Genomic DNA, 12,486 nt, shown 5'->3' with positions numbered 1-12,486 from the left:
AGGAAGATTATTGCATAAGATACTCGCCTCCTGTCTTCATATAATCAATATTTTCCGTCACAAGCTAGGAAAATCTCAAATTACTGCATAAAGATAACTTGGTGTGGATGTTGGTTCTTCCTAAGACAGGTGACCCCTTCGATAAATATATGCTTATCCGCCAATAATGTGATATTTGGGCATTTTTCCAGGCGTGTCCTTTTTATGTCCTGGTATTAGGTCACGTTGTATTTTTACTATGTTCTGCCAGTGCTCTGGCCTCACTTTTGTACAAAAATAATAATAATAAAAAAAGAAGAAGATTTGAACACACGTTTGATCACCAGATAAAAAAAACAGAAGAAAGCCTAAAAAAAAAGGAAACTAATGCAGCCATCAGATCTAACAATTGGTAAGCTGCAATATAATAAATGGTTGCTTTTGGGTTTAATGCTACTAAAGCTCTGAGGATAATTCTGTTCCAGAGTGCAAATGCTCTTGCAGAGTGAATAGTTTTATTGTAATTTTCTCCATAGCATTAGATAAACTTCACTTACTGCTTGCAATTCTGAATGTTATTTTGCTTACAAAATATGTTATAGGTGTCATTAATGCTATGTGCTCAGATGGAAACACATCCACATGAAGACAAATAGGCAGAACAGATAAAGCAAAGACGATTTGCATAAATTGGGTTATTCTATAGACTTGAATAATTTAGCACCGCTCGCTCCTAATTGATTACAAAATTCTTACAGCAGCACACTCAGCTTGTAATAGTTTAAATTCACTCGAAAAGATATCACTAGAATTGAATGTGGTTCCACTGGCTGTTTTCATATTCCTATGTCTGCAAACGCTCTAGTACTTGATTTAATGGAAATGATAATGCTTGAATTACTCTCAGGCATGCTAGAGAATAGATTGAGGCACTAGCTGTGAAAACACCAGGATTATCATACAAAGACATTAATTTAGGTTTTGCAGCAGCGCTAGCAAAATGCTTGCAAGTTAGAAACAGGAGAAAAAAACAAAATGATAGTGTAATAATGGATACAGTGTTTGGCTGACTGGTATAGAGGAATGCATGCGGTATTTTATCAAAGACACTTCAAACTTATTATCTTTTCTATTTTCCCACAATCAGGCTTTTGTCAGCCTATTCAATTGTTTCTTTATACATTACCTAGCAGTAATGCCTGGTACACATAATGAGATTATTGAAAGAATGATCGTCCGCCAATTGATATAATCTCCCAAGATAGCCTAGTGCTGGTAAAGTCCTAAGATTAGCTCTAAGAGAGAAAGCGGAATCTAAATATGAAACCCAATACCAGAGAGGCTACTGCAATGGAACTAAAGTTTACTGGAGTTACAAATATACCAAGCCAAATACAATATTTTACACTTTACCTGCAACTCATTTTCAATTTAGCCAAAAAATAAATAAAAAAAACACACCCCCAAACATGCAAGAGTAATTTTATTATAGGATAACTCCCTGGGAATCCAAATTTTAATTGTGGCACTTAAGGCCAATACACACGATTGGACTTTTTGACAACAAGCTTCAAAAATTACCAGGTTTTTCAGAAAATCCGACCGTGTGTACGCTCCATCGGACAAACTGTCTTGGTTTTCATCGGACAAATGTTCGCTCTGCAAACAGACAAACTTTCTGGCAACAAAAGTCCGATGGAGCAAAGTCCGATCATGTGTACAGAAGTCCATCGGACTTAAAGCGGGAGTTTACCCAAAAATGAACTTTCTGCAGTTATATCCAGCATACTGCTGACATCTGCAGTATGCTGGTCTTTTTTTTTGGTACTTATCGTTATAGCAGTATTTCTTCTATGGCTCCGAGCGGGGAATCCTGCGGGGAATGGGCGTTCCCGAAGGCAAGCAAGTTGATTGACGGCCTTCGATAGCGCGTCACGGCTTCCGAAAACAGCCGAGGTGACACTTGGCCGTTTACGGCGCCTGCCGTGTAGAGCTGACTGCGCAGGCGCCGTAAATTGCCGAGTGTCACTCGTGTGGATTTTGGGAAGCCGTGACGCGCTATCGAAGGCTGTCAATCAACTTGCTTGTCTTCGGGAACGCCTATACCAGGAAGTAATCCCCACTCGGAGCCATAGAAGAAATACTGCTATAACGATAAGTACCAAAAAAAAAGACCAGCATACTGCAGATGTCAGCAGTATGCTGGATATAACTGCAGAAAGTTGATTTTTGGGTGAACTCCCGCTTTAAGTCCAAAAGTACAAACAAACACGCATGCTCAGAACCAAAGCAAAAGATCAACCAGCAATAGCAGAAGTTGCCCAAAGGGTGGCACTAAGGAGCAGAAAAACTACGTAGTACGTCAATACGTTCATGTTTTCGGCTGAAAAAGTCCTGCCGTGTGTGCATACCAAGTTCACGGCCAACGCCCTTCAAACAAAAATCTACGGAACAGTTTGTTTGAAGTCCGATCATGTGTAGGAGGCTTAAAGCGGAGGTTCACCCATAGAGAACACATTTTCCCCTTAGATGAATGCTCGTTTTGTCTAGGGGAATCGGCTAGTTTTAAAATATGAGCATTACTTACTGTTTACGAGATGCATCTTCTCCGCCGCTTTCGGGTATGGGCTGCGGGACTGGGCGTTCCTTCTTGATTGACAGTCTTCCGAGAGGCTTCCGCGGGTCGCATCCATCGCGTCACGATTTTCCGAAAGAAGCCGAACGTCGGTGCGCAGGCGCAGTATAGAGCCGCACCGACGTTCGGCTTCTTTCGGCTACGAGTGACGCGATGGATGCGACCGTCGGAAGCCTCTCGGAAGACTGTCAATCAAGAAGGAACGCCCGCTCCCGAAGACCCATACCCGGAAGCGACGGAGAAGATGCATCTCGTAAACGGTAAGTACTGCTCATATTTTAAAACAACTAGCCGATTACCCTAGACAAAACAACGAGCATCCATCTAAGGGGAAAAGAGAAAAAAATAACTAATTGGGTGAACTCCCGCTTTAAGAAACGTGTGTTGTATAAATCTACATTTATCTCTGTGTTTAAAGATATCCAATGTACTACTAAAAGTTCTAGTCTAGGTTATTTACTGGGCCCTTCTGTGAGAAGGTTTGACTTCATACAAATTTAAGAAGAAATTCTCTATAATGATATATACAGTATGTCTTGATGTCATTGTTAAATGAGATTTTAAATGTGTAAAGTGACAGTGTTGAGTTCCAACGACATCTAGCATTTTATTTTATTTTTTTTAATCCATCTATTATAATTATACTATTATAATGTGACACACATTACACTTTTTTTTTTTTTTTTTTCCCCAAATAATTTTTTTTATTGAGAAATACAAAAGAAAAAAAGGGGGGGGGGGGGTACATACAATACACAGTACAACTGTGGTCAATTTCGACAGTTCAACAGATATCTAGCACATTACTCTTTAATATTACGCGGCTATAGTTTGTATTTAATATAGAAACCCATCTTATATTTCTTCTTTTTGTGCGTTCCCATCTAGGTTGTGGCCAGGGGAAGGAAGCCCACAAGAATGATCTTCCGGGTTATGGTGCTGCTGAATTAACCAGCATGCACCTCCCCGATCTCACACATGCGTATTATGCACACATAGCGGTGGTAACTTCTCTGGTTGCCATCACAACGGGCGGCGGCTGAAGTGCAACCTAGCCCTTGGCGCTGCCCACTGACTCATGGGAAAGGATGACACATCTCCCAGGAGCACTAGCAAGCACAAGTGCGGAGGGAAATGAAGTCAATCGCCACGGAGAGGAAGTGGCAGAATACAAGGGACCTCATAGCAACAGCGCTGTGGGAGGGGGCAAAAAAATAAAAATGTCTCTGTAACGGTCACCACCGTTTACGACCTTCCATCAACCCACGACAGCTTATCCGACACACAGACAAACCAGCCGGCACGATCCATATCAATTCCCCAGAAAATTAGACTGACCGCTCTATTCTCTGTTTCAAGATGTATGGACACTTTTAATGGTAACTTTCAGTCTTCTATACAGTACAACAGGTTACAGTAATCACAGGAACAAAACCACACCCACCCATACATCACACGATGAGCTTCAATCACATTATTTTAGATAATTACATAGAGGAGTTAATTGTCCCCCAGACGTTACGTCTCTGACAATAAGTCATTCACCTGCACCTGAGAAGTCACATTCCTTCATTAACAGAATTCAAACAAAACACCATCACACAATGATTTCTTCTCAATCCACATCTTTAGACAGACGGTCCGTCTCCGATAGAAAGGTATTCACATCTCTGAGCTTCAATAGGCTTTAAACAGTGTTGTCACACAATGAAAGGCCTTTCAAGAGCCAGCCTTATTTAACATCTCACTAGTCAGGGCTAATCATTGAAAAGAGTCATTATTGACCGGTAGGGTCAGAATATTCTTTACAGACATTAAAGAATATATTGTAGATTACTGCCCATGTTAAAACAATCCAACATATGTCCCCTGTCCTGTAATTTAGGATATAATTTCTCAGTCACCCTATGGCCCTATCCAACATAAGGTGACCCTAGACATAAGACTCCTTGGTGATGCTGGCACAGGAGTACCCCTCATCCTTCCAAAGTCTCTGGGTGTCATGGGTCATTCCGTTACAGTCTCCAAATGTTGATGTATAATGCTGTCGATTTCTTTAAAGTAAATTTTTTGGGTGGAACGCCGCTTTAAAGAGATACTTTACCCTGCATGGGCAAGGTGACAGTAACAGTGTCTTTGTAAACCCCCATCCCCAGTTATATTCACCTTACTAGTGCTCCTCTTACCTTGCAGTCGATGATGACGCTCAGTACTTAAAGAGGAGTTCCACCTAAAAATGGAACTTCCTCTTAACCCACTCCTCGCCCCCTTACATGCCACATTTGGCATGTAATTTTTTTTGGGGGGGGGGGAGTGGGGGCTTCAGGAGAAGGGGGCTTCAGGAGAAGGGGACTTCCTGTCCCACTTCCTCCTTCCGCCGAGGGGCTGGAAAGGCGATTAGCTTAATCGCCTTTTCACAGCCCCTCCCTGTAGGCAAGCGCCTGTCCAATCAGACGGCGCTCGCGCATGCGCAGTGGGTGCCCGGCCGTGAAGCCGAAAGCTATCACTGCCGGGTGCCCACACTAGGAATGAAGGGGGGGCGAGGAGCGGAGCCCCGGCCGGCGCATCCCTGGATCAGGTGTCAGTTTATTAAAAGCCAGCAGCTACACTTTTTGTAGCTGCTGACTTTTAATAAACTTAAAAAAAGGGTGGAAAACCCCTTTAAGTGTGTGTGTGTGTGTGTGGGGGGGGGGGGGGGGGGGAGACATGTGACCTCAACGCAAGTTACAGTGCCCATGTTTGGCAGCCAATTGCTGAGCCCCGAACACTGTTACATGACTTGGGAAAAGATGTCACCGTTCCCCTTGATACCAACATCTTGGATTTCAGTTCAGGCTGCAGAGGAGGCAGGAGCGCCGGGGTAGTGCTGGTAATGTGTGTGAATATAATAGGGGGCCGGGATAAGGTGCCCTTTACGGAGACACTATGCCCTGCATTTTAACTGCCAGATTGTAAACACTAATGACTTTAGTTGTTCTTTACCATATCTTACAAGTGAACTTACCCTCTTGAAAAGCAGCTTTTTCAGCAACATCGAAATCAAAAAGATTCCCAATCACATTACCTATGATTAAAAACAAAGGATGTTAGTACAGTTTTTCTATAATGTACATTAATGTTGAAAGATAAAAATGAGAATTCCAGTAAGAAAATGTTCACATAACTCCATTACAACGTAAATAAAGTGTCAGGGACAAAGTGTTAAAAGATCCAAATTGTAATCCTCTGGTTCCCTACAGGTCTTCCTTACAGGAAGTATACCTGCCACATATAGAAAGAGTTGGACGCATGAAGGTCAAGGTTCTACTGACAAAGCAGCAGGAGGGGGGGCTGGGGGGGGGGGGTAGAGGGAGGATGATGGAAGGAAGATTAAAGCTGTTGGTGGCACTACCATTAAAGAATATTGCACTTATTTTGGAGTCTGTACTTTTGATTGCTTTGCGTCTGCAAGTTATCGTCCTAGTTACATTCACAAGCAGGATTCCTAAATAGGTTTTCTGATAAACATAAATACACTAAGGCAGCAGTCGCATGGATAATTTGGCTTGGTGCAATGCAGTGCCAGGAATCTTCCGATTCCTGCTGCTGCGAGTGGCTAGCTGCAGCCACCAATCTCTTTCACTATAATCACAGGTCGCCAGCAGCCGCAGCCATTTGCGGCTGTCCTCAGAGCCAGCGATGATCACTACTGGATGCACACAAAGTGTATCCAGCAGCGATCACTACAGGCAATTGCTGGCTGTGTGGACAGCCCCGAATAGCTGCGGCCAGCGGTGACCTGTCATAGTGAATGAGATCAGCAGCTGCAGTTAGACTTTCATAGCAGCAGCTGCAACATGCACCAGGCTAAACTACCCATGCAAAAGTAGCCTTAGATGTAAATAAACACAAATTTTTTAAATGATCAAATTAAACAAACTATTATACACTTACTGGAATTTTCTTCTTGGTTGCTCGCCATTTCCCCTTCATGTCCATTCTTGCTTGTGTTGCCTGTATATTCCTGCGGCTTGGTAGGCTGAAAGCCACATAAATATCACATAAAATGGCAGATAAAGATCAGCACATCATTATTCATACATTATATCATGGTCTTCTGATACTCCGAGCATTGCGCAACTGATTGGAGATTAGAATCTGGAATACCAAAAGTACAGCCTGAATTGCAGTGCCTTCGTACGTTTTGTACGCGACCATGTTTTTGCTTTCGGAATTTCCGGCAACATTTGTGCGACCGTGTGCATGCAAGACAGGTTTGAGCCAACATCCGTCGGAAAAAAAAATCCACGGTTTTGTTGTCGGAATTTCTGATCGTCTGTACCCGGCATTAGAGTAATCACAGCAAAGATTCATTCGATTATGATTTTTTTTCTGTTCGCTCACTTTGCATTTTGCCATTTGATAAAAATAAACAATTCGAATACTGTATACATTTTTAATTCTTACTTTACATTTCTGCACACCTGCCTAAATTATTTGTACAATCGTGCAAGCAGACTGTACAGAGCCTTGAAAAAGTATTCATAAATAAATAAATACATTTTCCAAATTTTGTCATGTTACAACCAAAAACATAACATTTATTTTATGTGATAGACCAACACAAAGTGGCACAAAATTGTGAAGGGGAAGGAAAATTATACATGGTTTTGAAAAGGTTCAACAAATAAAATATCTGAAAAGTGTCGCGTGCATTTGTATTCAGCCCCCTTTACCCCTAACTAAAATCTAGTGGAACCAATTGCATTCAGAAGTCATCTATCTAGTATATAGAGTCCACCTGGGTGTAATTTATCTTCAGTATAAATACAACTGTTCTGTGAAGACCACAGAGGTTTGTTAGAGAGCCTTAGTGAACAAACCGCATCATGTGTGCCAAAGAACACACCAGACAGGTCAGGGATAAAGTTTAAAGCAAGGTTAGGTTATAAAAAAATATCCCAAGCTTTGAACATCTCACGGAGCACTGTTCAATACATCATCAGAAAATGGAAAGAGAATGGTACAAATGCAAACCTACCAAGACATGACCATCCACTTAAATCGACAGGCCGGGCAAGGAGAGTATTAATCAGAGAAGCAGCCAAAAGACCCATGGTAACTCTGGAGGAGCTGCAAAGATCCACTGTTTAGGTGGGAAAATCTGTCCACAGGATTAGTTGTGCACTCCACAAAATTTGGCCTTTATGGGACAGTGGCAAGAAGAAAGCCATTGTTGAAAGGAAGCCATAAGAAGTCCCGTTTGCGAGAAGCCATGTGGGAGACACAACAAACATGTGGAAGAAGGTGCTCTGGTAAGATGAGACCAAAATTGAACTTTTTGGCCTAAAAGCAAAATTCTATGTGTGGTGGAAAACGAACACGGCACAGCTAACTGAACACACCATCTCGTGAAACATGGTGGTGGCATCATGTTGTGGGGACGCTTTTCTTTAGCAGGGACAGGGAATCAGGTCAGAGTTGATGAGAAGATGGATGGAGCCAAATACAGGGCAATCTTAGAAGAAAACCTGTTTGAGTCTGCAAAAGACCTGAGACTGGGGCAGAGGTTCACCTTCCAGCAGGACAGCGACCCTAAACATACAGCCAGAGCTACAATGGAATGGTTTAGATCAGGGGTCTCCAAACTATGGCCCTCCAGTTGATCAGGAGCTACAATTCCCATCGTGCCTAGTCATTACTGTGTATGTCAGAGTTTTGCAATGGCTCATGGGATGTGTAGTTTCGCAACAGCTGGAGGGCCGTAGTTTGGAGATCCCTGGTTTAGATCAAAGTATATTCATGTGTTATAATGGTCCAGTCAAAGTCCAGACCTAAAGCCAATTAAGAATCTGTGGCAAGACTTTAAAATTGCTGTTCACAGACATCCAATCTTACATTGCTTGAGCCATTTTGCAAAAAATGGGCAACAATTTCACTCTAGATGTGCAAAGCTGGTAGAGACATCCCCAAAAAGACTTGCAGCTGTAATTGCAGCAAAAAGTGGTTCTACAAAGTATTGACTCAGGGGGGCTGAATACAAATGCACACCACACTTTTCACACATTTATTTGTAAAAAATATTAAAAACCATTTATCATTTTCCATCTACTTCACAATTATGTGCTACTTTGTGTTGGTCTATTACATAAAATCCCCAAAAAAACAATTTACGGTTATGGTTGTAACATGACAAAATGTGGAAAATTTCAAGGGGTATGAATACTTTTTCAAGGCACTGTACCTTCTCTCTCTTCCTTTTTTTCATCTCTCAAATGTAGTCTTTTTTGTGCTGTGCTCAGACTCTGTTCTAGGGTGGCTATATTCTTTCTCCATGCCCTGCTTGTGCATGTGATGGCAGCCACCCTTTCCATGCCACCAAGACGTGATTACCTACAGACACAGGCTGTTTGATCCCGTCTTCTCTGATCCTCCCCTTCTTCCACAGTCACCAATTTACTAAAAGTGTAGAGCCTTGAGGGGCACTTTGCACAGGCTCAGTTTTGTGTGTATTGCTAGAGAGTTTTTTCAGGGCTCGTGCAGTCCCTCAGGACATTCAGGAGAATAAAAAAAACTCCTCGTACAAGCTTTAACCAGTGCCGGCCCGGACACTGATAAACATCACAAGACTGCCATATACTGCTGATGAGAAAAGGGATTTAGCAGTTTATATTTACTAAAATAATTGCATTTCCATGTTCTGTGTACGCCGGCCACGCGCAACGGGTCTCTCGCCGTGCCATGAGCACGGCGGCTCTTAAATGGGATGACGTACCCATACGACGAATCGCAGGAACGTGCCACTTTGCCGATGTATATCGGCATTAGCTGTTCGGCAAGTGGTTAAAGTGATGTTTTTTTTTGTTTTTTTTTATATAACAAACATGTTATACTTACCTCCTCTTTGCAGCTGGTTTTGCACAGGGCAGCCTGGATCCTCCTCTTCTCAGGTCCCTCTTCACTGCTCCTAGCCCCTCCCTCAAGCTCCCTTCAGCCAGCAGCTTGCTACAGGAGGCACCCAAGCCGAGTCTGTGCTCTGTGTATCCATTTAGACACAGAGCCCTGACCTGCTCCCACCCTCTCCCCCGATTGGCTGACTTTGATTGATAGAGAAGCAGCGCCATTGGCTCCTGTGGCTGTCTCAGCCAATCAGGAGGAGTGCCCTGGATGGCTGAGAGGATCGTGGACATCGCTGGAGATGGGGGTGCTGCTACACAAAGTTTTTTTTATCTTAATGCATCAAGATAAAAAAAACTTCTGCCTTTACAACTCCTTATCCATATTAAGAGGATATCTTGTACATGAGCTGGTGTTTTATAGGAAAACATATTTACTTTCATTAGCGTGGGTTAGAAAATATTTTGTCAAATTGGGCTCTTTAACTCTTGCAGATAAGAACGCAATAAGTGGTTTCACTTTATGACCCCTAGCATAGAGCATACACGTCATTACAGAACTTTTTTTTTATTGATCAGCAGAATCCAATTATGCCTTTTGCATACCTCTGCCATATGTCAGGATTCAGTTTCAAATATAGAGCTCATTCCACTCTCCATCTTTGTTTTCTAGGACTTTCTCCTCACGTGTATTTAAAAGCAAGCAGGGTTTGCCCATGCAAAGGTTACCAACATCACTCCAAACAAAAATTGGTGTAGGCTCCTGGCTATTCTGGTCCACTCAGACCTTCTATTCAGTGCAGTTGAATGTAAAAACCTTAGGTGTCTGCATATACACACTGCTCACAGCTAAGGAAGGAGCCTTAAACCCCTGTTAGCTCCCAGACAAAAAAGGACCTGGGCACAGCTGCACAATTAGTGAGGGCTAACTACCACCTACGATGTGGCTCTAGGAACAGAGGGTCTCTTCCACTCAAAGCTCTACAAAGCCTCCAGACTTCAGGACCCAGCCCACAGCCTACATAATATAGCCTGAAGAAGGAACACATGCTCCCCAAACGCGTCACCTTTTCCCTCATCGTGTCCCGGAAGTGATGTCATCTTCGGCTCCCTGTGTGTTCCAGGACTCTAGGAAGCGTTGGCAACCACCGGCGTGGTCCGTTTGAGTGTCCACCACAGTAGCCATCCGGATGTACCAGCTTCATAGATGCTCTTGCACTTTGTGCTCAATGCCTTCTGATATTTTACCCTTGTCGGTACCTGTAGCCACATTTGCATTAAATCATCCTACTTTCTTCACTTAGATTGGCGCTTGTGCTTTCTTGCTCATCACTGGGTTACCTTTCAAGGTGTACTTGTATGGACACTATTACAAGCCATTTTCATGTTATTTTACTGTACCTTTTAATGTTTGTCCTTCATCCTTTATAGTTTACATCTAACCCTGTGGGCGGATACTGGGTCTGATGTAAGCACCTATTTGTCCATGTGTAATGGCACGAATAAAAAGTTTCTAGCTTTAAACATTGCTCTGAGACTAACAATGCAAACCTTAAGATAGGAAGGAGTATATGGAAGCATCTCTTGAAATTCCTCCTGAATTTCAGACATTAGATGAGCTGTCGTCTTCCAAAACTGAACAAGCGTTCTCTGTTAGGAACAAAAAGGCAACAGGCATTGGCACTCTGTGACATGGCATTTTACTGTACAATGCACCGAGACTGCAATTAACCCTTCAGGTACAGTTAAAGGGTTTGTAAAGGTATATATATATATATATATATATATATATATATATATATATATATATATATATATATATATATATATATATATATATATATATATATATATATAATTATATTTTTTTTAATTAACAAACATGTCATACTTGCCTCCACTGTGCAGTTTGTTTTGGCCCCGATCCTGGTCTTCTGGGGTCCGTCGGCGGCTGTCTCGGCTCCTCCCCGCAAGAGCTAACCCTCTTCTTGGGAAGCACTCTCCCAAGGGGGTTAGCTTGCGGGCGCGTTCCCGTGATATAGCCGCCGACTGTATCACTCGGCCCCCGCCCCCCCCCCCCCCCCGGCACGCCGCGTCATTGATTTGATTGACAGCAGCGGGAGCCAATGGCTGCGCCGCTATCAATCTCAAATGACGAGCCGCCTCAAGCTGGGGGAAATCATCTTGGTAACGAGCCCACGGAGATTCGTGGCTTAGGTAAGTAAAACGGGAGGGCCCGAGATTGCAAGGTGTTTTTTCACCTTAATGCATAGGATGCATTAGGGTGAAAAAACACAAAAGTTTAAAACCACTTTAAGACAACTGTAAATGACAAGCCTATTAATAAAGTAAACTGTCAGCATTTGAAACTTTAACATGTATTTTCTAGGTGAAACCCTCTTTATTGTCCAGAAATGCAATCTCCCGTGCACTCCTCTGATACTGGTTTCACTTTTGTTACCAAGTACTTGACTTCCCTGACATCAGGGCTAAGCCTCAGCCACCAATAATCCCTAGTCCATTATTGGCCTTTAAAGCATTCTTATGGAAGATGGCAGCTGGATAAAGCTTAGTCCAAAAATCAGGGAAGGCATGCTCTTTGTACCACATATAAAAAAGCTTTTCGGCTAACAAAAAGGTAGAAAAAAATAAATAAAGGGGAGGTATCTGTGCTTAGGCAGAGTTGTTATTAATATATTTCTTTAAGTTTATATGCACTGTACTTACAAGTTTAGCCTAAAGCAGTATTAAACCCAAAAGAACACATTTATTATACTGCAGCTTTCCAATTCTTAGATGTGATGGCTGTATTAGATTTCTTTAAGCTTGTTTCTATTTTCATCTGGTGATCCAGATAGTACATCTGCTGTTATTCAAAAGAACAAGCTTTCTTGCAGATGTTACAGTGATGAGACAAACCTTGTACCACTGACAGGGGTGTATACAATGATCAGCTGTTATTTATGTAAAGCATTTATTCCAAAAGGAACAGAATGG

The 12,486-nt window shown here is 42.4% G+C and overlaps 1 protein-coding gene across 2 annotated transcripts in view; it reads right to left on the bottom strand.

Annotated features, from left to right (window-relative positions):
- Positions 1-12,486, bottom strand: part of ICA1L (islet cell autoantigen 1 like) — a 74,913-nt gene that overhangs the window by 33,112 nt on the left and 29,315 nt on the right. For both annotated transcript variants that reach the window (XM_040357226.1, XM_040357228.1), the window contains 3 exons: positions 11,041-11,139; positions 6,548-6,632; positions 5,619-5,678 (listed from right to left, as the gene is read on the bottom strand). In XM_040357226.1, the coding sequence (XP_040213160.1) occupies positions 5,619-5,678; positions 6,548-6,632; positions 11,041-11,139 (244 nt within the window). The remainder of the gene's footprint in view (positions 1-5,618; positions 5,679-6,547; positions 6,633-11,040; positions 11,140-12,486) is intronic.

The sequence above is a fragment of the Rana temporaria genome, chromosome 6 (assembly GCF_905171775.1).
Source record: "Rana temporaria chromosome 6, aRanTem1.1, whole genome shotgun sequence".
Taxonomy (NCBI): Eukaryota; Metazoa; Chordata; class Amphibia; order Anura; family Ranidae; genus Rana; species Rana temporaria.
This window is presented reverse-complemented; position numbering and strand designations above follow the sequence as displayed.